Here is a 27,416-nt window from a genome sequence, read left to right on the forward strand (position 1 = left end):
ATAATTTGTTGCTTTATTTATTACGTTTCTATCATGTCCAATAGCTGAAGCTCTCTGGGTGGTTTACAATTTAAATAATAAATTACAACATGATAAAATACAATATAAAAATCATAGTTCTGACAACAAAGAGTCTTGTGGCACCTTAAAGGCTAACACATTTATTCTGGCATAAGATTCTGTGGACACGAACGCTTCATCAGATAATGAAGTGCCCATGAAAGTTTATGCCAGAGTACATGTATTAGTCTTTAAGGTGGCACGTGGTTGTTTTTGCTGAAACGGACTAACACAGCTGCCCCTTTGGTAATAGTTCTGTTTACCAGGCTAACTTCTACTTTCGCCCATCTTGAAATTTAGCATATTCGTGGCTGAGTTAAATTGATTAGAACACTCTCTCTAAAGCCTGGTTACAATCCCAAAGTGCCTCGAATCTAAAATTGAATGGAAGAGGAGATGGGAAATAAAGAAAAGTTGTGCCATTTTTTTTAAAAAAAAAAGTAAGTGTTGGGTCGTTTTCTGTGCTTTTGTCTCAGTTGAATATTGTTTAGAACAACATATATTCATCTTGCTGGCCTTGCTGCCATTAAATGACATTCTTACATGCACATGAATAGCTTATAATAATTATTTTCAGATGTTCAAACAAAATCCAGCTTTTATTTCATGTCCAGCTTACAATTCATGTCTTGCCATGCCCAACTTCGTCTCATTTTCTCTCCCAGTTAAACCAAATTTGTGTCAGCTGAAAGAGAGGATACCCAGGCTTCCTTTGTGTCCTTTTGGGAGTGCCCTGCAGTGATGGAGGCCTTTCCTCATCATCTGCTGCAGACCCTGTAAAATGTGTTTTCATTTCTCTTCCATCCCATGACTATAATAATAATAATAATAATAATAATAATAATAATAATAATAATAATAATACACTGTAAAAACCTCACAGGTTAGATAAAGAACTGAAGTGCCATTCTGTTGGTTCACCAGAAATTGGAATATAGAAAGCCGCCCTATACAGACACTGGCAGCAATGGCTCTTCAGGATTTCAGATGAGAGTCTTTTCCAACCCTACATGGACATGCTGGGGATTGAACAAGTGACTTTCTGCATGTAATGAGTGTGCTGAGCTACAGCCCAGCCCTAAAGCTTGCCAGGCGGCTTGTGCAGGCGGGGGAACAGATCACCTCTGGCCACCATTGTGGAGCACAGAGGCAGGAGAACAGAGTGGAGGAGGTAGGCGTGCAGTGCAGGTAGTGCCCTTCTGTGCGCTGCACAGTGGCTTCCTTCTGTCAGGCCCAACCAGAGGAATTGGACAGACTGTTCCCCTGCAGACTATTGCCAGTTGCAGGGTCCACTCCGCTTCCCCATTGCCAAAAGAGGAATTGCAAGATGGCGGAGCCCCCCACCTTCTGCTTTCTGCTCAGCAAAAGCAGTATGGCAGCCCAGCTTTCCCAATGGCTGATGGGGACTAATAGGGGCCTTGGGATGCCATGCTGTGTCGGCATACACCTGGGATAGAAGCAACATTCTTGGGTGTTGTTCTCAAGGCCAGATGTTTCCATCAGCTGCCCTCTGTGTTATGGCCATTGTTGTGCTGGTGTGAGAAGAGAGACTGGCTCTGGTGCTGTGAGGGATGATGAAACTTTAATGGTATTTATCGAAAAAGACTTTTGTTTAAAAAAAACTTCAAAAACTCAACGTTTTGGATACCAGGATCCTTCGTCAGGAGCAAAGGTTGACACTTTCTATGGAGCGTCCTCGTTGAAAGCTGTGTTTTCTATCTAGGCAGCTGCTGCAAATTATGGCCAATAGTTGTGCAAACTAGCTTTCCTCCTCCTCCTCCTCCTCCTCCTCCTCTTCTTCTTCTTCTTCTTGTCACACATTTGTCCCTCACTGGATATGCTTTTGTGAACCAAGTGTCTTCAGTTGGGACATTGTGAAACTCAAGTGCCAACTTACCAATTCTATACAGCATTATTTAAGTCAATCCTCTGCTGTGAGGCGGCAAATATAATTCCTACATTTCCCCTGGAAGATAGTTGAGTATTCACTGAAACATTTCCACTGATGGAAATGTCTGGATCTCTCTCTCTCTCTCTCTCTCTCTCTCTCTCTCTCTCTCTCTCTCTCTCTCTTTCTCTCTCTCTCCTGCTCCATTGCCCACCTTACCTCTCAACTAGAAAGATTTAGTTCCCAACAGTCTGTCAAAGAAAAAGAAAAACCATTCTATTAACATCACCTTTTATAAAACCTGAAAGAAACTCAAAAGAGTTGCAGACATCTACTGCATAAAACTACCAGCAGTGGGATGAAAGCTTTGACTTCTTTCATTTTAGGGATTTCAGTGTGGCTGTGTGTGATCTTTCATCTCTACAAAGAAATCTAGCATAGTAAATTAACATCATGCTGTTTGGGAAAACCTGGTAGTTATTGATCTGACATTTGTCTCCTCTTTATTTACTGAAGCCTCTATTTGCTAAAGGGAGGGTAAATTTCAGTCTCTCCCTCATGATATTCGGGTTGCTTACTTGCTGTTTCAATTCCATTATGGCTGTTCGCTTGCTCTTTTCTTGCAGAACTATACTTTAGCAAAACTCAGTTGTTTTGTACCTAAGAATGTATTCTATATGTGTTAGGAAGGGTTTATTATGATTTTTTAAATATATATTTTATTAGTTTTCCATACAAAATACAATCAACTTTTTTCAGCCAGAAATTATAGTGAAATTACTTTCCTTTCAAGCTTCAGCTTTTATTCCTTCACCCTGTTCCCTCCCCCAGCCCTGTCCGTCTCGCATAAATTGCCCCATTTTTCTTTCTAGGATGGTATATAATTTTTCCTTATCTCTTCCATTTTATTTTGTGTTATTTTATATTGTTTTTATTGCCCTACTTCTTTTCAGGAGTCCCAGAGAGTCCTATAAGCTTTTGCCAAAGTTGTTTTATTCTTTTCTTTCTTCATATATTCTATATATTTTTGCCAATCCTTCTTAAAATTATCTTTGCTTTATTCCTCTTTGAAATTGTAAGTTCTGTGTCAATTTTTCGCTAATTGCTATTTCCCAAATTTTCCTTTTCCACATAGCTACTGTCAGCTTCCTTGCCGTCTTCCAATTTTTTGCTATTAGTTTTCTTGCAGCTGTCAGCATATATCCTATTAGCATTTTTTTCTCTTGTCTTTTTATTTTCTTTGACAAAAATATTCAATAAAGCCAACTCTGGCGTTCTATGTACTTTTTGGTCAGTATTTTTTTTCTATTTCTCTGAAGACCCTGTCCCAGAACTTATTTACCTTTCCACATTCCCACTACATTTGGATTTGAGATCCATTATACCCCAGCAGGAGGTTGACAAAGTCTTCTTAATTTTTGCCAGCCTCACAGGTGTCCAATACCACTTCTGGACTAATTTTAAAGCACCTTCTTTTATTCTTGTTGATGTTTATTATGTTACTGACCAGTCAAATCATACGATTGTTGTTGGTCCCTGCACTCTGTAAATTCATACTAAATTTACTTTTCTCCAAGTTTTGACACCAAAATTATTTTGGCTTTAAAAAGACTTGGGTTGGGTGGAAAAGACTGTGTCGATGTTTAAACTCACAGTGTAAATTTACCATTTACACTATACATTTTGTATGATGAATGCCATTTGAACTAGTTCAAACTAATTTTATTTATAAAATACTGTAGTTGGCATCAAGGTAGTGCAAGAACTTGAAAGTCACCAACATAAGTCACCACAATCAAGATCCATGATGGACATATGATAGTGTTTGCTGGGGAATCAATCCTGTTAGCTTTGGTATTTGAATCACGGCACATTCTCATCATATTAGTGGGTGACATGGGGGGGGGGACTTTAAAGCATTGGGAAGTGTCCAGCAGCTGCAGCACTAGCAGAAATGAAGGCTAGCACAACAGGGAGCTAGTGCTTGCTAGCAGAACTGGACAGCACCATGTACATTGATGGTGCTATATAAATAAATAAATAAATAAATAAATAAATAAATAATAATAATAATAATGAAGGAAGGAAAGGAACCTCTCATGCAAAGCACTTGAGTCATTGCTGACTCCTAGAGGGGCGCCTGCTTTCACTGATGTTTTCTTGGCAGACTTTGTAGTGGGGTGGTTTGCCATTGCCTTCCCCAGTCGCGGTTACCTTTCCCCCAGCTAGCTGGGTACTCGTTTTACCGACCTCAGAAGGATGGAAGGCTGAGTCGACCTGAGCCGGCTGCCTGAGAACCAGCTTCCGCTGGGATCGAACTCAGGCCGTGGGGAGAGTTTTGGCTGCAGTAACTGCCGCTTAACACTCTGCGCCTCACGAGGCTCCAGAACTGGAAAACAAGTCCAAATTAGCACTTCTGGAACAGGACAAGTTACCGGAGCTTATGGAAGGGAGATCCAATGACTTCCAGAAGCACTGATTTTGGCTAGTTTCCGGGATTGCGCTAGCATTCACTTCTGCTAGTTCAACGTGTTTAGCAATGCCAGACTGCCGGTGCTGGATACTGCCTATTACTTTCAGTAGCCTTAGAACCATAGGAATGTGACCCCCTCCCACACTACATGTACTACTCCCTTGTAATCTAGCATTTTGGACATTATTAAATGGTGCATAAAGAAATTGTGCTGCAGCAGAAGGGTCTCCTGGTAACTATGGCCTTAGCTAGACCAGGGGGGGATCCGCACGTCGCTCCCAGAGCGCTTCTATGCGACCCCAGAGCACCCCGAAAACGATAGTCTGACTTCCCTGTAAAAGAAATGAGGAAGAGCTGTCCATGCTGCTGCCGCTGATGACGACAAGGAGAGCTCTCCGCCGGCGAGGAGAGCTCGGCAAAAGAAGGAGGGGTGAAGAGCGGAAGAAGCTCTCTACCCCGCCTTCTTTTGCCGAGCTCTCCTCGCCGGCAGAGAGCTCTTCTCGGCGGTGGCAGCAGCGGCATGGACGGCTCTTCCTCGTTTCTTTTACAGGGAAGTCAGACTATCGTTTTCGGGGTGCTCTGGGGTCACATAGAAGCACTCTGGGAGCGACGTGCGGATCCCCTCCAGGCTTTATCCCGGGGCGAACTCCGGATTGTCCCTGTGCGTCCAGATGACTCACAGGGGATCCTGGGATACAGCTCCCCCCTTTGGGCCTGCTTTTACCACACTCTCGGGCTGAGCCCGAGACTTCGGAGTGTGTAGCCCGTGTCCGTGGGTTCACCCAGCTCCTCGCCCATTGGGGTTAGGGTGGGGGCAGTGGGGAAAGTAGTTTAAAAAAAAAACCCTTACCTTTGCGTATGAGCATTCATGCACTCCTTCTCCTTTAAAAAAAAAATTAAAATGGCGGGCGCAACGCCTCTCTTCCTGAGGTCGTCACGCCTTACATGTAAACGGGGGCGAGATCTCGTGTTAATCCCAATGCGAGGTCTCCCCTCCTCTCCCACGGAACTAAAGGTAGGTCTAGCTAAGGCCATTGTCACATTGAGGTTGGTTTGTTTGGGTTTTTTTTTAAAAAAAATAAAAAAATGTGTTCATCATTTATATATCATGTTCAGTGTGTGTAACACAGCAGAAAGGGTAACCTTTCTGAGGTTGGGAGCAACTGTAAATCTTGTGGACTTTTTGGGGCCACATGAGAAGTTGGGGTGAGTGACACAGCAGTGAGTGGAGCAGGAAACATGCACAGGCACACCCATTTATGTGCACCCTCCTTAATTCTATCACACACACACACACACACACACACACCAATACTGTTTTGCTGCTGTTAGCAGCAGGGGGAAAGCCAACTTAATCTGGATCACTGGTGTGGGGGAGGCTTTCTCCCCACCATTCTGACGAAGATAGTGGTTTCCTCAGTGCAAATAGCAGCAATAGCAAATAGGCAGGGTATATTTAATTAATTAACTGAGGAACTGTTTGAGGGAAGGAACGACGGCATCGTGCAGATGTTTGGAGAACCAGGATTTTGGAGAAGCTAGGGTAGAAGCCTCACACTGAGACCTGGCTGTTTTTCTGCTTTGCTTAGGCCTAACTCCGCCTACAACCCCTCCTCACAAAGCCAATCAAGACAACCCTTTTAGGACTTCACCGAAGCCAAAGTCATCATGCAAGACTGTTATGCCACCTTCCAAAAAACCCCGCTGCAGTGAGTCTTCCAGCTCTCAAGGACATAGCTTAGTTCGGAAGGGTCCGGAGCAGTCAGAGCTGTACGCACAGCTTAGCAAGACAACTGTGCTGTCTGTCGGTCATGAGGAGAGGAAGACAAAGCGGCCTGGTTTGCGGCTGTTTGGTGACCATGACTACTGTCAATCTGTTAATTCCAAAACAGAACTACGCATCAACCTGTCCCAGGAACTTCAGGATTCCAGACAAGTAGAATTCAAAGGCTGCTTGCCTGGCCGGTGGTGTCATATTTGTTCTTCTTTCGAACAACACGACCAGTACAACAAGAGAGAGACTTCGCAGGCGAGCAAGCAGGATTTGCAGTGCAACAACTGGAAACAGCTCCAAGACCAGGAAATCCGGGCTGAACTCAATAAGCACTTTGGTCACCTTAGCCAAGCTGTTTTTGAGGAAGAGTCCCCAAAGACCAGTGACCTGAGGGACAACAGTAATTACAGCGATGAACAATTCTCCAAGCTACCTATGTTTATCAATTCAGGACTAGCGATGGATGGTCTTTTTGATGATAGTGAAGATGAAAGTGACAAACTGTGCTGCTCGTGGGATGGGACGCAAGCCTTCTCTTTGTTTGACCTGTCACCATCTTGCTCATCCCTGAACTCTCCAGGCAGAGATTCAGTGTCTCCACCCAAATCCTTACTTTCTCAAAGATTCCAAAGGATACGCTCTCGACCAAGGTCCTTCCCTCAGCGCAGGTCTTGTTCCCGTTCTCCATATTCCCGGTCGAGATCAAGGTCACCGTGCAGTCGATCCTCCTCAAGGTACTGTATGGGAAGAGTAACACTGGACAATTACAATCGGTATGATGGTATGTGAAGCACACTTGGAGAAAGTTGCTGGGCCTAATCTAGATCAGCAATTTCTCTGATATTAAGCCAGCAAACAGCTCTGTGTGTGTTTTTTGGGGGGTGGGGTTAATTCTCCCCTAATCGTGTACAGTGGTCCTGATTCAAATCTGCTCTAGAGTAAGAAAAAAAAGTAAGGCTCAGCTACACCCTGTGTAAGTAATATTAATGTGTAGTTTGGGCTTTAGATTGTGTGCTGTTGTTTTTGAATGATTAAACACATCTGTGGAAGATAAGTGCTTCTTAGGATAGTAGCTAATTTGAGGCGCTGTCCTATTGATGGCTGAATATCATGTGTATGGGCCAGTACTTCATTCTGAAGTCCATCTGGCTGGCCACTGTTGGAGACCAGATGCTGAACTAAATGGACCCTTGGTCTGATTCAGCAAGGCATTGCATATATTGTTATTAGATGTCAAAGTGGATACACAAATTATCATTATAAGCAGCAAGGAAGAAATGATGGATCAGGGCCAAGGGAAGCCATATAGGTCCTATAATATAGGAACATTATGTGAATGACTCGTCCTTTATGACCAAATTGAATGTCCTTTTTTCTTAACAGGTCTTCTTACTATTATGAGTCCAGTCATTGTAGACCCCGAGCATATAGAAGTTCTCCCTTGTATTCAAGATCACGATCCAGATCGCCCTACAGCCATAGACCCAGGTAGCAGAGCGTTCCGTATTTATATGTATATCACACTGTTTACGTATTGCTTGGGTGGAGGCGGTTGGGGTTGCATATGCCGAAAAACAAACACCCAACTCTTATAATTCATTTGTACCTCTGGGAAATTCAGGTGCTTGCCGTTAATGATTAAGTTATGTCTCCTAGATATGACAGCTATGAGGAATATCAGCATGAAAGGCTGAAGAGGGAAGAATACCGCAAAGAATATGAAAAAAGGGAAACTGAAAGGGCCAAACAAAGAGAGAGGCAGAGGCAGAAAGCAATTGTAAGCACTATGCAGATAACTTTCATTTTGGGACAGATTTGTTTTTCTTTTGTAGAATACACACACGCACACCTTTTCTATGACTTCCCCCCCCCCTTTGATCGGAACAAACAAAATGCACGGGCTAATCTCTTCACAGGCATTTCTCAATAATTCGGATCTTTTATACTCCAGTGTGCTTTCATTTCAATGCTCACTTTGCCTTTAAAATGTAATATTTTAAAGCCACTGTAAATCATCACTTTTTACATTCAATAGCCACGGGAAGATGTATTATAAAAGGGCTTTGTCATGGATAGCAAGCAGCAAAGTAGCGTCAATTTAGATAGCATATGGATGTATAGAAATATAAAAATCTACCATAGAAGAAGCATATTCTGTGGCATCGACAAAAATGTTGTTGATCCTAAGCAACTGATATATCTGCGTTCATCTCAAGGAATATTTATATGACAAAGTTATGCCTGTTTTCATGTCATGGCATCACCTGAAGAATCCTGGGAATGGTAGTTTTATAATGGTGCTGAGAATACTCTGTTGGAGACTCTTAGGCCATAGCTAGATGGGGCGAAATCCTGGGGTGATCCACATGATGCACAGGGGATCCCGGGAACAGGGAGGGATGATCCCTCCCTTGTCCCAGGATCTCGCCCTACCCTTTAGGCCTGGTTTTTCTGTCGTCTTGGGCTGAGCCCGAGACCGCAGAACGTGTGGTCAGGCACTGCGGTTTGTCCCGGCTCCTTGTGAGGAGCTGGGACCTGCACATGGGGCGCAGAGCTCCTCAGGAGCACTGCGCCCTTTGGGAGTGGGGGGGGGGTGAGCAGGGAAAGTAATTATTTTTTTAAAAAAACCACTTATACGCAAGAGCGTATGTGTGCTGCTGGACTTTTAACTGGAAAAAATGGTGGACACAACGCCTCTCCATCTGAGATCGTCCCGCGCCACGTGTGAACTGAGGGGGAGATCACGCGATGAAAAAGTTGCGAGATCTTCACCCCTCCATCCCGCTAGACCGCTAGGTCTAGCTAAGGCCCTTAGAGAGAAATCCTGAGGCCCCTTCTGGATTCCGCCATTATAAAGCAATAATTTGGGGGAGGGGGGTCATTCTAACATTCATAATATAACCTCATCAGTCCAAATCAATGGACACAGGTTAACTGTTTAGCACAGTTGTACCACCTTCAGCTTTACGGTTAGCACAAGTGTACCACCTTAAGCTCTAGTCTTAGCTGGGGCTGTTTGTTTGGGCCTTTCTTATCGTTGCTTCAAGTTCCTTACTGGCTGAGTGGGGCTGCAGCAATCACCATTTTCAAATCTTTTTCCGCGTCCTTGCACCAGCTCTTGACTCCCCCTGAGTTTCTGTCATTCCTGCACTGACCTCTCCTGCTTCTTCAAGCAATAATGCAGTAAGCTTGATTTTCCAAGTGTGAGCAAAGCCTGGGACCGTTGCTTTCTGTTTTGGAGTTATAATGTATTAAACTGGAGTTACTTTGTTTGGCAAATGGATTTGTTAATGGATCAGGAGTAGAGGCTGCAAGAGCAAGACAAACAGCATGTGCTACAAATCCCCCCCCACCCGGCGCCCAATTTAGGGCCGTGTAATGTGACAGTTTAGACAGCACCAGCAAAGCAATGAGAGAGTCTTAAGGCCATAGCATGTCTTAGGTTTCGGGCGCCAGTCACATTTTCAGAAATTACTTGGGAGCTCAAACAATGAGGATTTCATTTGAACAAACAGCAGAATTTCAGTTAAGCAGCATGACATAGACTGTAGTAGCAGCACACAGAGTCCTTCAAACCTTTCACGCTTCCATCACCAAAACGTGTGTAAAAAGACTTCCAATTGTAATTCCATGCATAACCTAAGGTCTTTCAATAAAGAGTGGATGTCTTATTTTTCCTGTGCAAATTTTGCGAATATAAAATTACATTATGGAAGAATTAATTGCTTTATAGCACAAGCGACTATCAAGTTCCTTGAGAGCACAACCAACGATCTCCCATTTAAGCTATTTGGTTGATCTAAACAGCATTGGGTGTGCATACTTTCTGAAGAATCAACAGAAATGCTGTGCCTGCCCATAATTATTCATAGAATCATAGAATAGCAGAGTTGGAAGGGGCCTACAAGGCCATCGAGTCCAACCCCCTGCTCAATGCAGGAATCCACCCTAAAACATCCCTGACAGATGGTTGTCCAGCTGCCTCTTGAAGGCCTGTAGTGTGGGAGAGCCCACAACCTCCCTAGGAAACTGGTTCCATTGTCGTACTGCTCTAGAAATGGGTAAACTACTAAGTGTAACGGCAAAAAACAGAATTTTATTTATTTATTTATTTATTATTACATTTTTATACTGCCCAATGGCCGAAGCTCTCTGGGCGGTTCACAAAAATTAAAACCATAATAAAACAACCAACAGTCTAAAAACACAGATACAAAATACAGTATAAAAAGCACAACCAGGATAAAACCACACAGCAGAAATTGATATAAGATTAAAATACAGAATTAGAACAGTAAAATTTAAATTTAAGTTAAAATTAAGTGTTCAGATACTGAGAGAATAAAAAGGTCTTCAGCTGGCGACGAAAGGAGTACAGTGTAGGCGCCAGGCGGACCTCTCTGGGGAGCTCATTCCACAACCGGGGTGCCACAGCGGAGAAGGCCCTCCTTCTAGTAGCCACTTTAGATCGATCTCTATATTCTTGGATTCACCAGCTTAAAACGTTTGCCTCTGTGTGTGTGTGTGTGTGTTTAAGAAAGCACAGTTGATATGTAGCTATCTATCAGTTCTAATAGCTGTAACCTATTAGATGTTGTTTAAAAGAAAGCAATAAATGCAACCCTGAAATGTTCTGGGGTAATCCATATAACATTGGCATTAAAATGTAAGCCTATGTGCCAGGGTGTTGCTGTTTTATTTTTTTACTATGTACAGAACCATGTACATTGATGGTGCTATATTATTATTATTATTAATAATAATAATATTTATTTATTTATTTATTTATTACATTTCTATACCGCCCAATAGCTGAAGCTCTCTGGACAGTTCACAAAATAATCAAAACCAAAGCAGGTCTTATTTTTATAAACTATCCAAGGGTATGTTTCCCTCCTCTTCTTATCACAGATTTGGATGTAACACATCCTCTGTGTGTACCTATTCTGTCCACCCTTCTCCTCAGATGTAGAAATGGGCATGTTGACATATTGATTCACACTTCTTTTGTTTAGGGCGCAATCCTGTGTCCCCTAGACAATGTCTGGGGGACAGAGGACTTCTCAGTTTCTGGGATCGGAGGTCAGTACCAGGGCTCTGGCCTCCGAGCCCAGAAACCATGCTCCCCTCCCCCTCATAGCCATTGTGGTTCTCTCCATGCCAGCTATGTCTCTGCGCTTGGAAACGGAGTATGGAAATGGCAAAAAGGTCCTGGGAGCAGGGAGGGGGGAGACCATGGAAGCTCTCTACATAGTTCCCAATGCGCCACATCCAAAGCTCCTCGGCTAGACAGGTGAAATTGCACAACTAGCCAGAAATGCAGGGCAGCCGGAACACGGAGGCAAAAATCGGCTCTGTGCTCCAGCCACCCTATGTTGGATAGTCGTCAGCTCCCGAGTTTGGAAGCTGACTACTATCTCCATAGAATTGCTCCATAGGATTGCACCTCAAAATGCCCCCACTAGTAGCTACTTTATTTTGTTTAGTTTGAGAGTTCCGTTTGGCCCTTAGAAATGTTAGTTTGCAAGCCAGGATAATCCCTTCGAAGCGTGCGCTGTCCACCAACATTAACAAATATACTGGAACAAGAAGACCTTCAAATGCTGAGGTTCAAAGAGAGTGTCAGGATTTTTTATATATATATATATAAATTCCTCTTTGCCACAGTGTGGTCTGCTGGATATTAAAGCAAAAATATGACCACCTTGTGTATCTGCCTTGGTGTATACCTTTTCCTGAACAAGTACCAAAGGAAACGCACATTTGGTGCACATGATGCAGCAACCTTGCTGAATGTGAACTAGTCTGGGTCTGATCAGTGTCTGGATAGGAGACTACTTTGGAACCGTACCTCTGAACCTGAAGAGAGTTCATGGCCATCAGATGTGCTGATGGCCATTGGCTTAGATGCCCATAAAAGGTGGGTGAGACATTCCTGGAGGACAGGTCCATTAGCCACGACCACTAAATGGAACCTCCATCTTCAGAGGCAGCGTGGCTCTGGATACCCGTTCCTGGCAGCAAACAGCAGGGCAGTATTGTCTCTTTGTGCCCTGTGTGAGGGATTCCTAGAAGTATGTAGCGGGCTACTGTTGGTCAAAGGATGCTGGAACAGATGAACTTCTCTATTAACGTGAACGGCTCTTTTTTGTTCGTATGAGGAAAGATAGGATATAAAATAATAAAGACATGAAAACAGATAAAACATATTGAATTGCTTATGTGATTTTTAGAACACCTAATTCTAAAGCTACCTCACCGTTTAGAGATAGTTTTATTTTGGCCTTGTATTTCTTCTGTTCACCCTGATAAATGTATGTCCCCATATAAGAGAGACTACAAAGGAATCCCGTGTAATCCTACTGGAATCATCAAAAAGCCTACGCCAGAGTCAAAGCGCACAGTATGCCTTCCAATACTTAAGCCCAATGGTATGCCATTTAAGCGAATAGTTAGTAGAAGCTGTTGTCATACTTGCATATTGGTGGACATATGGTACATTTCAGTTTTAAATTTGGATTTCTGTGATGTGGTTGTTTTTACTTACTCCCTTAATTGTACTTTACCAAGCTTTTTTTGTTTGTTTAATGATTCAGTTTTAGGAGGCTGGTGTATCCTTTCTTAAAAAAGAGAGAGAGAGAAAGAGAGAGAAGAAGGAGAAATAAAAGCTAAAAATAATCACATTCATGACAAACCTCATGGAAGCATATGCACTATTTATTCCCATCACATAGCTATATTACGTTTTCAACATTGGTGCATGAAATATTATGGGTTCCCCCCTCCAATCTAGATATATTATCTGAAATGAAGTGTATTAGGAAGTCTGCTGTTATGTTATGCTCCATCTGGTCAGTCATTTAGGTTCAATAGCTAGTGTCAACCGAATTGTTTCTTATCAAGTGGTTCAGCACAGTTAAGTTTTTTGTTTGGGTAAGACATTCGGGGTGGGTGGGGGAGAATATTACTGTGTGTATGCAAATCTTTACTGTTTCCAGATTTATGAGCTGAATCCTCCCTGATTCCAATTCAGGGCCATTAGGAACAAAGACAACTAAAATAAAGCCAAGAAGTATGAAAAGAACAGGGAGACTGTGCTTACAGGGTCCTGGCACAATATACTCTATTTGGGTAGCTTTTCTGAGGCTGAAGATATATCCAACAAGAGGATATAATACCATATTTCTTCAATTCTAAAACGCCATTGATTGTAAGACGCACACTAATTTCAGTACCACCAACAGAAAAAAAAGCTTTGCTTCTAAGAAATAATAAACGCTCCCACGATTCTAAGACACACCCCATTTTTAGAGATGTTTATATGGAGAAAAAAGTGTGTCTTAGAATCGAAGAAATACAACAACAACAACAACAACAACAACAACAACAATAATAATAATAATAATAATGTATTTCTTGCCCGCCTCTCCACTTGGATCGAGGCGGGGAACAACAGTGAATATAAAACAGATAAAAACTTATTAAAAACGTAGTATACGTGATTAAAACATCCTAAAAACATCCTAAAATTCCTCTGGATAGGCCTGCCAGAATAGATCAGTCTTTATTGCTTTTTTAAATGCTAAAAGCCTGTCAAGTTGACGAATCTCCTCCAGCAGGCCATTCCACAGTCTGGGAACAGCAGAAGAGAAGGTCCTCTGGGTAATACCTGTCAGCCTAGTTTGGCTGGCTGAAGGAAGTTCTTCCCAGAGGACCTGAGTGTGTGGGGCAGATTGTATGGTAGGAGGCGATCCTGCAAGTAGCTGGACCCAAACCATGTAGGGCTTTAAAGGTGATAACCAACACTTTATACTTCACCCAGAAACTAATTGGCAGCCAGTGAAGAGATTTTAAAACTGGTGTAATGTGGTCACCTCTAGGTGTACCGGTGACCAGCCAGGTCTTCCGACTCTAGGAAGGGGCGCAGCTGGCGTATCAGCCAGAGCTGATAGTAGGCATTCCAATTATTTCACCATTGTCCTCATCTTAGGGGCTGTCCTGCGACCAGTGTAGTGGCCCTCCAACAGATATCTGGTGTTGGTAGGGAAATAACGTTTTTGTTTGAGCGATCTGTCAGTTTCAACCACTGACCTTGGAAGTGAAACGCCTTTGTCTTTTGAGTTCTGTTGCCTTTAACACTGCCATGTTGCCCTCAACCACAGTGCTCTCATCTAACCATTTTGGGAACAAATACTTCATTGGAGCATCCTTCATTTCAGATCATGTTTCCTTGAATGTATTCCCTTGATTGATTGATTGATTACACTTGTATACCGGCTCTCTGGGTGGTTCACAGAAATTCTAAAATTAAGATAAAAACGAATATACAAAATTTAAAATTCTAAAACACAGAACATACACACATCCTGGATTTGATGAAATAACCCAAGAACAGTAGTTGGGAAACATTTGGAAGCCTTTTCAGTAATGTGGTTGAAGTCCATCGTGCATAGGAAATGTGTTTTAATGTTATTTATTTAAAATCGTCCTGCTTTAACCAGCAAGCCTCTCAAGCATGTTAGATGTTTCCAATACACGCTGGAATTTAACCTGTCCTTCCACAGCATGCTGCCCTGTTTTGGCCTTCAGCTCCCATCATCCATGCTGGCTGGGGCTGATAGGAGTTGAAAACGCTGGAAGACACCATGTTGGGAAACGCTGGGATAACCCACACAGGGTATGTCGACACCTGCCTTTTCCCCCGGGATCATCCCTGGATTGTCCCTGTGCATCCACATGACGGACAGGGGATCCTGGGAGCAGGTAGGGACGATCCCTCCATTTCCCTGGGATTTCTGGGATCACTTTTTTCCCGGATTTTCCCACAATCCCGGGACAATCCCGAGGACCATGGGTGTTGTGGGCGTCAGTCCCTGCTTCTTCCCTCCTCCCTACAAGTAGCAAAGGTCAGCAGTGGGAAGGAGCCAGGCTGGGGGGCATCCAAGGACATTGGGGGGTGGGGTCAGGGCTTTTTTATTTATTTATTTATTTTACTTTTTCGCTGGAGCAAAAAAAAGCTCCTGTCTTATTTTTTAAAAAAATGGTGGGCTCAATGGCACGACGTCCCTTTTCCCTTCTGGGACGTCGCGCTTCTGTTTTGACAGCCAGGGACGATCCCAGAAGCAGGTAAGTCTGGGATTGTCCCCCCTCCCTCCCTCTACACCCTATGGTATAGACATGCCCACAGTTGTCATGGACTTAAACCAAGTAATTTAATTTAGAATGTGGACATGCATGGGTTGGGCAGGCACTCCCAAAAGCTAGTGGAATCTCTTTTTCTCACCGCAGAAGCAAACCCTGTCCCTAGCAGGGCAAAAATGCCCCACCAAATTCTGGGAGTGCCTATCCTGAGATAAGTTCCTTGGTGAAAGGCTAAGCTGCGGCAATTTGCATGTTCAGAGTGAACTCAGCACTGCTTGTCTCAAGCTGCGCGTCGGGGTGTGCTCACTCAAATCCTACTTGCAAGCATTCCAGAGCGGTGCTCCTGTATGCAAGCATCTCTCTGTGAATGCTCCCATCATCCCTAGGAGCAAAGATTAGAGAAGACATCTGCTTCAGATGCTGGAGAGCAGATAGATTAAACAGTAATGGTGAACTAATTTATACTCAGCCCAAACTTGCTCATCCTGCAGTGTTTCAAGATATATGAATCTGTTATAATTTCTGCAGTCCAGTTCTTTACTAGACAAAAGAATTGGGCTGCAGAATAAACATATCCTTTATTTATTTAAAAATCAAATGCTGTGTTGTTATCAATTATGATATTCAAGGCAGCTCACAGCATGGATGATAAAGGTCAGTTGAAAATACAAAATTACCCAAGATCAAAGACCCAATCCTAACAAAAAGAATAAAAACAACAGCTGATATAGTTTAATAACAGTGTTACCATTGGCTCATCTACACCAAGCAGGATATTGCATTGTGAAAGCATTATGAAAGTGGTATATAAAAGGCAGAAGCCACACTACTGCTTTATAATGATATTGAAGTGCACTCACAACTGTTGGGGCCCATTGACACATACCATATACCACTTTCATACCACTTTCAGAGTGCTATATCATGCTTGGTGTCGATGTGTCAATGGGCCCCAACAGTTGTCAGTGCACTTCAGTACCACTCTAAAGCAGTAGTGTAGATCCTGCAGTGCACTTCAGTACCATTATAAAGCAGTCGTGTGGCTCCTGCCTTTTATATACTGCTTTCATACCACTTTCATAGTGGAATATCCTGCTCAGTGTAGATGAGCCCCTAGTCTACAGGTGTCTAATCATGTGCATACATTTGAACAAACATACATTTACGATCTTTAACCAGAGATCGTGGTGTACTGCATCAAGTACAGGGGCACACGGTGTGGGAAAAAAAAGTGGTAAGCAACAAGCCAGAGATTAGAATGATCAAATAAGCAGTTTATTACAGAAATGTAAAAGGTAAATACTAGAAGTGTGCACCAATACAAAATTTGTTTGGGACCCTGATTTGATGATTTGGAAAACAGCCCAATTCAGCTTGGACCAATTTGGAAGCTGCCCACGTCGGGGCTGAATCAGAAGTCCAAAACTTCACGCCTCCCACTGAGTATCATTGGAAATTAACAAACATTTATAACTTTTGTTCTGTTCAGTGGAATTAGATCTATGCATGCCAAATTTCAGGCAAATAGGTGAAGAGCAGCTTGTGCTGTATGCCTTTAGATTTAGGTATGTATGTAAGGGAACTGCCAATATTTTTTTAAAAAAAATCTGGATGAAATCGGCCAGGATAATTGCCCCCTTTGAAGGGATCAAGCTTGCCAGGTTTCAGAAAAATCAGTGCAAGGAGCTTTGTGCAAAAGCAGCCTTTACAGTTTGGGGGTTTCCCCAAAAGGATGTGCTTACCCTTCTGGTCAAAACTGAACAGATTTCACACTGATCCCTACTTCTGACTGCATTGAACTTGAAGGAGAAACATAAACTAACTGCATAGGGTCTTTGTTGGTTGTTAGCCTTGGTTTTGAGGAGTTCCCGTCCCCACCCCCGCATTAGAAAAAGGCAGGTGAAGCCAATCCAAAGGTGGTCTCACACCCCTTGCGTAGAGTGAATTACTCCTGTGGTCTGTGTTAATGGAGAATAGCCGTGCGATACCTGCTGCTTTGTTGTCCTGCTTACCCAAGGGCCAGCATTTATCTGCTTTCCCTGACAAAATGGAGGATTTCGAAGCATCTTAGTGAATTCTCAAATTGGCAGTGAGGCTGAGGCCATAGCTAGACCAGGCCTATATCCCGGGATCATCCCTGTGCATCCACATGATGCACAGGGGATCCCAGGAGCAGGGAGGGGTGATCCCTCCCTTGGCCCAGGATATCAGCATAGCCTTTAATCCCACTTTTTTCTGCGGTCTCGGGATGATCCTGAGACCGCGGAATGTGTGGGTGGGTGTCGCGGGTTGTCCCAGCTCCTTGCAAGTAACCGTGAGGAGCCAGGCATGGGGCACAGAGCTCATGCCCATTGGGGGTGGGGTGCGGGGAGGGCAAGGGGGTTTCGTGTGTTTTTCTAAAAAAACTTAACTTGCGTTCAAGCGCTCCTGCGCTCATTTCCCTGTTTAAAAAATGGCAGCCGCGATGTCGCACGCTGCGTGTAGACTAGGGTGACGATCTTGTAATCATAAAATCATAAGATTGTCGCCCTACCACCCCTCGTCTAGCCGTGGCCTGAGCCGCTTGGTAACAAGTCAACCAACATGTCAAGCAGAAAGTTTTTCTAAAGAACCATGTCCAGTCATGTACCAAAAAGTAGTAAAGGATGGAGCCAGACAGGTTGTCTAAGGGACAGCCTTCCACAGCCAAGATGGAATACCAACTACCTGAATCTTATTCTGCGTTCCATAAAGACAAATAAAGTCAACTGTCTAGTCAAGGCCTTTTGTTTGGTATTATCTGGATTTTTACCCACTTCTTTTTTTCCTCAAGCACAGAGATGTAACGATGTTTTTCACAAATGTAATAATTTGAAACTAGAATTTTATTATTGTGCACCGATAAAGCAGTGGAATGTACCAAAATAGATGTTCTCATAGAATTGTATTGTTGTGTTTGAGATGACGCTGGAGCTACTCTCTGAAATTAGACTCTGGGCATGGCTAGATGGGGTGATATCCCGGGGATTGCCCTGGAATCATCCCTGTGTGTTCACATGACACACAGGGGATCCCGGGAGGAGGGATGATCCCTCTCTTGGCCTGGGATATCGCCCTACCCTTTAATTGCGTTTGTTCCCACGGTCTCGGGATGATCCCGAGACCACGGGACGTGTGGCCGGGCACCGCGGGTTATCATGGCTCCTCACGAGTAACCGTGAGGAGAGGGTACCTGGGCACAGGGCACAGAGCGGTGGGGTGGGAGGGGTGGGGAATTTTTTTTTTTTAAAAAAAAAGCTTAGGTTTTGCATTCAAGCGCTCGTGCACTCCTCCTTTAAAAAAAAAAGAGGTGGGTGTGATGTTCCCTTCCTCCTGGGATGTTGCGCACCATGTGTAGACAGAGGGGGAGATCTCATGACAACCATATCATGAGATCCTCCACCCTCCGTCACGCTAGACCCGGTAGGTCTGTGTTTGATACAATTCTGGAATTATAAATCACCTCAGTTTTGTACTTCTAATGCAAACAATCGCCCTTTCCTGAGTATTCATGTGGAAATTCTGTGCTTTTCCTCACCAATAGGAAGAACGGCGCGTAATTTATGTTGGTAAAATTGTGCCTGACACAACCCGTACAGAACTGAGGGACCGCTTTGAAGTTTTTGGTGAAATTGAGGAGTGCACAGTAAATCTACAGGATGATGGGTAAAAGTAACCTTTCAGATATTTTTCCTTCTTAAGAGATTTCCACACGTTGAAAGGAAAAACGATGTCAGTAGGATTGTAGCATTGAGAATTCCCCTGAGAGTGTTGTGAGAGTTGTCAACCTGATGTTTTGAATGGCTTTCTCCCCTCTTTTACACTTCTTTATTAATCTAGCTATAGTTGAGATTTCCTGTCATAGAAATAAGTAGTTAGCTGGCTGACAGGACAATTGTGCTGATGAATGGATGTGGTGGGTTTGGCCATTAACGGTATGTGAGCCCCAGAGGAGTTCTTGCTTTTTAAGAAATGGTAACATCGATGAGCATTAACACTTCTTAATTGTTGTGCACAACTGTGTGTTTTCTTTTCAATTACAGAGATAGCTATGGTTTCATCACTTACCGCTACACTTGTGATGCTTTTGCTGCTCTAGAAAACGGATACACTCTGCGCAGATCCAATGAGCCTGACTTTGAGCTGTATTTTTGTGGACAAAAGCAATTTTGCAAGTCTAACTATGCAGACCTAGGTATGATATTTACAGCTTGCTAAATGCAGTATACCTACAATTTTTCTATTTTTTTTATCTAGACCACCCCCCACCCCCCAAAAAAACAACTTTAGAAAACCTTATTTGAAAAATAGCAGTCATCGCTTCAAACACACTTTTTAAATTGGATTCGGGTATTTCTGAAGACATGGCCTTTATATAAGGCAGATAAGACTTCCCTAATAATGGCTTCCCAATGTGTTTATCCTAAAGCCCTTGGAACGTTGATGGGCCCTATTAAATGTAAATTTAAATATTAAAGTAAAATCACTTGTGGTGAAATTTGGGAGGACAGGAAATATTTTTCTCTTATCAAAAGGATGATATAAAGGGATACCCCTTGTATCCCTTGCTAATAATCTAATTGTGTGTATTTTTAAGGGAAACAGTCATTACGGTTTCTGTGTAATGCCATACCTCCATGTGTCTGACATTTTTTATGCCCTGCCCTCTGCTTTGTGTGATGCGGGAGACTATATTTTCTCTAACCAATTGATGTCTTCTCAGAGTCTAAATGATAAAGACGATATGCATTGTTCAAAGTGAATATGCTATAATTCACTTCACTGGCTAAATAGATAGTGTAAAGCTGAGGAAAGGCAGCTGACTGTTGGAGAGATAGAGGCCCAGTGATGAAAATATAAAAAGTGGCAAATCATTTGTTCAAACACTGGCTGATAAAACCAGTAAAGACGGATTGAAGCCTTGACTTGATTTGACTTATCTTCCACATTGATGAAGTCAGGAGTGTTTCTAGTATCTCAGAACATCTAGGGTATAAAATAAACTGTCTGAAAGAGACCTTCTTGAACATTATTCATCTCTGAGAGTGGGCTCTTGAAAAGCCTTCCATGTTGATCATGTCTCCTCAAGCTTTTTCCTCGGCAGAACTTCACCAAAGGCCTTCTGCTTTTTTTTTTTCTATTAGAGATTGCTGTGCCTTTACTTTAAGAGAAAATGTTTACTGATATAGGGGTCAGTTGTCGGATTCATTACTCGAGAGACTGGTTTTGGGTGTGGGGGAGGTAAACGAAGTGCAGAAGAAAAATGAGGCCCTAATCAGAAATTTGTGGAGAGAAGGCATCGTAAATCAATGTAAAGCAGGAAAAAACCTAAACACAAATAATTTATTAAATAACTAGTGAATGTAACCAGCTTATATGGGCTGGAACAGCCCTTAGTTTGACACAGCAGTGATTTCAAGCAAACTTGCACAACTCATAGAATCATAGAATAGTAGAGTTGGAAGGGGCCTATAAGGCTCAATGCATGAATCCACCCTAAAGCATCTCTGACAGATGGTTGTCCAGCTGCCTCTTGAAGACCTCTAGGGTGGGAGAGCCCACAACCTCCCTAGGTAACTGGTTCCATTGTACTGCTCTAACAGTCAGGAAGTTTTTCCTGATGTCCAGCTGGAATCTGGCTTCCTGTAACTTGAGCCCATTATTCCATGTCCTGCCCTCTGGGAGGATCAAGAAGAGATCCTGGTCCTCCTCTGTGTGACAACCTTTTAAGTATTTGAAGAGTGCTATCATGTCTCCCCTCAATCTTCTCCAGGCTCAACATGCCCAGTTCATTCAGTCTCTCTTCATAGGGCTTTGTTTCCAGACCCCTGTTAAAGTTGGACACATTGTGCCCACTCCATCGGAGCGAAGTCATGCCCACTGGCACCCCTATTCATACCCTCACCCATGGTGCATTCCTATAACTCCTTGGGGAGGAGTCTGCCCATTTCTCCAAGCACATAGTTTTACAGTCTGAAGCTAGAAGAGATTAGTAAACTGCTACCTCCCCCTGCTGTGGGGCAACTCCTGCTTGGAGAAATGGGCAGACTCCTCCCCAAGGAGTTATAGGAATGCACCATGGGTGAGGGTATGAATAGGGGTGCCAGTGGGCATGACTTCGCTCCGATGGAGTGGGCACAATGTGTCCAACTTTAACAGGGGTCTGGAAACAAAGCCCTATGAAGAGAGACTGAATGAACTGGGCATGTTGAGCCTGGAGAAGATTGAAGGGAGACATGATAGCACTCTTCAAATACTTAAAAGGTTGTCACACAGAGGAGGACCTCGATCAAAATGGAGAGGGGCGGGTAAGAAATAAATGTAGTATTATTATTATTATTATTATTATTATTATTATTATTATTATTATTTTATTATTATTACAACAAAAAAGAATACATCAACTGCAATGATACATCATTACAATAACAATAACCCAAATTCATTCCACCAACACTCACATTTAAACATTTTAAATTCATTACAAAATAAGCAATACCAACCCTTAAAATACACTGGGTTGAAGATTTAGTCATACCTAGAGCAGACCCACTGAAATCAATGGGACTTGAGTTAGTCATGACTAGCTCCTCAAATAGAAAGAAGTCCTAAGTAGCCAGTGAGTTATAGTTATCCAATGCATATTAAAATCTAGGTGTCATGAATCTCAGTGCAATTCCAAATCCAAAATTATGTGTGAACAGGTCCATACTGTCATGTCTTGACTCTGTCTTATGCATTACTGATAAATAATACCAATTTAGACCCATTGAAATTAGTGGGACCATAACTAGTCATGACTAACTCAAGTCCCATTGATTTCAGTGGGTCTGCTCTAGGTATGACTAAATCTTCAACCCAGTGTATTTTAAGGGTTGGTATTGCTTATTTTGTAATGAATTTAAAACGTTTAAATGTGAGTGTTGGTGGAATGAATTTGGGTTATTGTTATTGTAATGATGTATCATTGCAGTTGATGTATTCTTTTTTGTTGTAATAATAATAATAATAATAATAATAATAATAATAATAATAATAATACATTTATTTCTTACCCGCCCCTCTCCATTTTGATCGAGGCAGGGAACAACACTAAATATAAAATACCTAAAACTGAATTAAAACATAATATACATTGTTAAAACCTCATAAAAACATTCTTAAAAACATCCTAAAATTCCACTGGATAGGCAAGCCGGAAGAGCTCAGTCTTGTAATAATAATAAATTTATTTCTGTTCTTAATTCTGTTGTATTGCTGTTCTTGTTATGAGCCGCTTTGTGTGGGAAAGTGGCATACAAATTAAAGGAGGAGGAGGAGGAGGGTGATGATGATGAAGTTGAGGGGGTTCCATAAAAGTAACCAAGAACATTTCTTCTTCTAGATTCAAATTCAGACGATTTTGATCCTGCTTCTACTAAGAGCAAGTATGACTCCATGGATTTTGACAGTTTACTTAAAGAGGCACAGAGAAGCTTGCGGAGGTAATGTGAATCATGGCCAAGGATAATGGAGGGATGGTGAATACCTCATGGACGTCACGTCCTTCAATAATGGACAATGAAGTCATGCTTACAGGTTTCTCCTACTCTACACTCTCCGTACAAAAAACATGGTTTACATGGACACAGCTGCTTGAGGAATGAAGAGGCAAAATGGAACTGGTGTGAGGATTTGTGTACCCCTGGGTATCAGCTGTGTTTTCCCAGGGTAATGAGGTTGTGGGTTATGATCTTCATAGAGAGTGCCAAGTGGGATCCACTTGAAATGGCAGCAGTTCCATAGAGATACATTTAAAAAAATGAAAACTCAAAAATGTGTACATACGACATTTTCAAAACGAAACAAATTCAAACTTGAGCTGCTGACATCTGAGACACACTGCGTTTTCATTCTTTTTTTGGTTCGTTTATTTTTAAAACAAGCTTCTTCTCACACCGTGTTGTTTTAATATGGCGACAATCCTGAAGAGAACTACAGATCCTGCAAAACCCACCGTCTCTTATTGTGCTTTTCTCATGACGGCAAGAAAAAAACGTGGAAGCGTTAAAAACTTCCATAGCATTTTATAGTTTTGTCTTTTTAATTGTGACATCCATGTCAGTGTCCAAAATGTTTATGTAACGTAGAGAAATTTTAAGACCCTCATTAACAGTCAGCGTGTTCGGTGTGTGTGTTTTTCTTTTTCCCTTTGAGCCGACATGGTGTTACACTACAAAAACGTTGAGGGTAACTGTTCGGGGTTGGGGTGGGGGTTGGATGTACAGTTAGATTATTTACTACATTCTCAAATGTAGTCAAGTATTTACAGATGTTAAATGGAGTATTTTTATTTTGTGTACATACTGTCTACAAGACAATGCTCTTTTTTGTTACAGCTATGCACTGTAAATGCAGCGTTCTTTTAAAAAAAAACTGCTGAAATTTTTCTTAATCAAGAATATTCAAATGTAATTATATGAGGCAAAACAATATTGTACACTAACATATTTAGAAAGCTGAACTTACGCTTATATATATTTGATTGTAAAAAAAAGAAGAAAAGTGTGTGAGTGAGTGTGAGTGTGTGTGTGTGTGTGTGTGTGTGTGTTGAGGGCAAAAATATTAATGCTTTACGCACATCATTCATCCCTTCTTTAATTAACTAATCTAATCACATCGACCAGAATTCAGCCAAAGTTAAGAAATGTTCGGGTCTCATCCGTAAGCTAGACTCGCTTAGCTGCTCCCATCTTTTACCACTCGTTGAAATGTCGACATCACTGTTTTTTCAACCAGTGGGATTTCACAGTATGCCCGGTGGTAGGAATGCCACCAACTTGAAAAGAACTGGTCTAAATCTTCTACCAACATTGTTAAGGCAGGTAGGGTGGTTATGTAGCAGGATATTCATGCTTGTCCCATTGGGAGGAACGTAGGAATCTGGATTGGGATATATATATATCTTTCCCATATATTCATATTATATATGATATTAAGGTCCTGTGACCTCCTGACAGATGTCCTACGTTGGACTTAACGTCTGTTGTTTCTAGTGTTGCTTGCTGAAAACCTCATAGGATGCTGGAAGTTTCTGTGAAGAGTGTATGATCAATGTTTGCTTTAAGTTGGAGACCCAGTTTGCTAAAGACAGATTGTCCTATGGCTCCCAGGATCCCTAGTGACCTGACTAGAGAGATGGTGAAATTATTAGATGAGATCATTGGGGTAATTTCTGGAAAACTACTTCTATTTATTTATAAGGTTCATTAGTTTTGTTAGGAAAGGTGCTTCTTCTAACCATGTGGCCAGAGGGTACAGATGTTACAAGGCCCCCATCTACAGGTAGGTGCATTGGCGCCGGGAGGCGCCTTGCACCCACATTTGCCTGCCTTCCTGGCATCTGCATGGGAAGGAAGGCAAGTGTGAATTTTCCTGCCCATTGCCTCTGAAAAGTTTTTTTAAAAAAAGAAACGGGGCGGGGGAGGAGGAAAGGAACGGGCCCGTTCTTCCCCAGGTAGGAGAGGAAAGGAACGGAGCTGGGTTTTTTAATTATTTGATGAGCTCTGCTATTCTATGAAACATAAATGCGGGTGGGTTGGGAGGAACAGGAAACCCCTAGTCCCCCGTCTCGCGTCCTGCTCTGGCTGCCTCGTTCTTTTCTCCCCCCCCATATATAAATCTGTGGAGCTCCACAGATAGAGCTTATAAAATTAAAATAAACCGGGGGGGGGGGCAACCAGCAGCCAAAGGGAGGATGCAAGAGGCGGACTGGAGGTTGCCTGTTCCTCCCAACCCACCCGCATTTATGTTTATGCGGAGCGCCACAGATAGGGCTCATAAAAAAAAATTTAAAAGGAGGGAGGAACAGCACTTTTCCTCTCCTCCCTTCCCCTGTTTTTAATTTGTTTTTCATTTTTTGAGGCACGGGGCTGCCTCCGCTGCCCAAAAAGTTGCTGTAAATGCCCGACTTTTGGGGCGCGGGTTTTCAAGGGTTTGCCCCCGGATGGCTTTGCAGTGGTAGCTGTGTCATGTAACTGACTTGCCGCTACTGCGAAGCAGCCCCAGGGCAAACCCTCCGTGTAGATGTACCCATGGACTGGCATGGGAGCAGTCAGAGGCAACAGCAATCCTCTCATTCTGGGCTTCATGAGACATGGAGCAGAGACACCATGGGCAAAGGAGACGATGAAGCCCGGAGATACCCAACCATGTGTCTGTGTCGTACTAGGTCCAAGTGATTTCGATAGGAGAGTTAAGCACATATTTAAACCTCTCCATTGAATGTAGTGGAACTGAAGACTACAATTCTGTACACATTTACTTGGGAGTAAGCCTGACTTAACGCAGCGAGACTGACCTCAGAAGAAACATGCAGAGGAAATGTGCTGTAAAAGTGCTTAACTTTGGCTGTTTCATGCCCTTTGTCAAGACGTATCTTAGCCAACTAGGCATTAATCTCCTTTGTAATATTTTTCCCCACATTTTTTTTCCATCTCTTTCTTTAGCAGTTTTATATATAAAAAAATTATTAAGGGTGGGACGGGAGAGAGGTTTTTTTCTCATTTAAACATTTTTCTAGGAGATATAATTTTATGTAAAGCTTCTTAAATGGGTAATCATTAAGGAGTGTTTTTATTTTATGTATTGATGATAGTTTTGGAACTAGAAGTCAGAAACCTTTTTAAAATGATACTTTGTTTTAATTGTTGTGACTTTAATTTGATAAAAAAAATTTTGCTGTGGTACAGAGCACAGTTATGCTTTTTACAATAATTCTGTGTGTCTGAACACTGTTCTTGAAGCCAGTAATCTTTCCATTGGCAGCGTTCAATGATTATCTATGATTTTTAAATGTACGCATCCTGTATAAACACTAATTCTTCATTCCTTTGTTTACTTAAAGATGCATATTTATCGGTTGTGATTAACCTATTTATTATAAATTATGAGGTGACTAAAATAATAAAAAAGGCCAGTGGAGATTTTATACCTAGGATGCACACCGGTTGTCAGGTTGCTAAATGTATTTTTCATTTGGGGATAAAATAGCTTTTGGGTTGTTGTGTTTCAGAAGCAGTGGGCTCTTTCCTTCCTCTTTCTTCTTATTATTTAACTATGCACTATTATGGCCTTAGAGGTGCCCATAATATTGTGGGAGCCTTCAGATCGTATCAGAAATTGTAGAATCCATTTGTGAGTTTATGGGCTGGCACAGTACATGCCGCTAAAATGGACAAACTTGTGCAGCCATCACATGACTGATGTCTTGTCCATTAAAGTCATTCCTGTCAATTACCCTGTTGGATTTCAATTCAAGCATCCATTGCAAGGTTGTTCCTCCTTTTCATTTTCCCCTTTAGGGGCATTCGCTGCTTGTTTACAGAATCGCAAGAAATTCCCCAGAGCGCTTTATGGCGTTAAAGAATGTATACAAAACCTCCTCGCCTGCCAAAACCAAATTGCGTTTTAGTGCCACAGTGGGCACGATGAAGCCCACTGCAGGCACAGAATTGCACATGGAGGGTCCCAGCCGGGCTTAGTAGAGCCCTCTTCTCCACCTGCCTAAGTGCAGGGCAGTGCATGGGACTGTCTGGGTGAATGGAAGACCCGCTCTCTGAAAAGAGGGTTCGATAGGAAGATGGGAGACATGCATAGACCTCCCTAGTGTCCGAATGGCTCCTGGCGCCACCTGGATATGGATGTAGGTAGAGATAATAGGAAACAGGGCTCCAGTGAGCCTTATTGGGGAACTTTGCACATGGGAACTGGGCCCACAATGGACTGCATCATCCCCAGTGCAAAGGGTGGTAGTAGTGGTCGGGATAATAGGTAATAATTTGCCTATTTGAGCAATGCAGACTGCAGATAGTAGTAGACGGAATACACTATAGCATCAATGGTGGGTCTTTTTAACAAGACATTTAGTACTCTCGGGTATGAAGAGGTGAAGGAACACAAACTGAGCTTCTGCTGTCACGCGTATTCAAGTGGTAAAGGGCTGGTTGCAACACAGCACATGTATTTTTGCACTTGGGTATTCATCCCCAAGTTCACATATAATATCTTATAATAACTAGACC

At 42.5% G+C, this 27,416-nt stretch overlaps 1 protein-coding gene across 1 annotated transcript in view; it reads left to right on the plus strand.

Moving 5' to 3' along the window:
- Positions 1–24,886, plus strand: part of PPARGC1A (PPARG coactivator 1 alpha) — a 133,302-nt gene extending 108,416 nt beyond the window's left edge. The window contains exons 8-13 of the mRNA XM_063135193.1: positions 6,011–6,929; positions 7,579–7,683; positions 7,852–7,972; positions 18,899–19,020; positions 19,398–19,549; positions 22,739–24,886. Of these exons, the coding sequence (XP_062991263.1) occupies positions 6,011–6,929; positions 7,579–7,683; positions 7,852–7,972; positions 18,899–19,020; positions 19,398–19,549; positions 22,739–22,842 (1,523 nt within the window). The 3' untranslated portion in view covers positions 22,843–24,886. The remainder of the gene's footprint in view (positions 1–6,010; positions 6,930–7,578; positions 7,684–7,851; positions 7,973–18,898; positions 19,021–19,397; positions 19,550–22,738) is intronic.
- Positions 24,887–27,416: the final 2,530 nt, after the last annotated feature.

Source organism: Elgaria multicarinata, chromosome 10 (assembly GCF_023053635.1).
Source record: "Elgaria multicarinata webbii isolate HBS135686 ecotype San Diego chromosome 10, rElgMul1.1.pri, whole genome shotgun sequence".
NCBI lineage: Eukaryota > Metazoa > Chordata > Lepidosauria > Squamata > Anguidae > Elgaria > Elgaria multicarinata.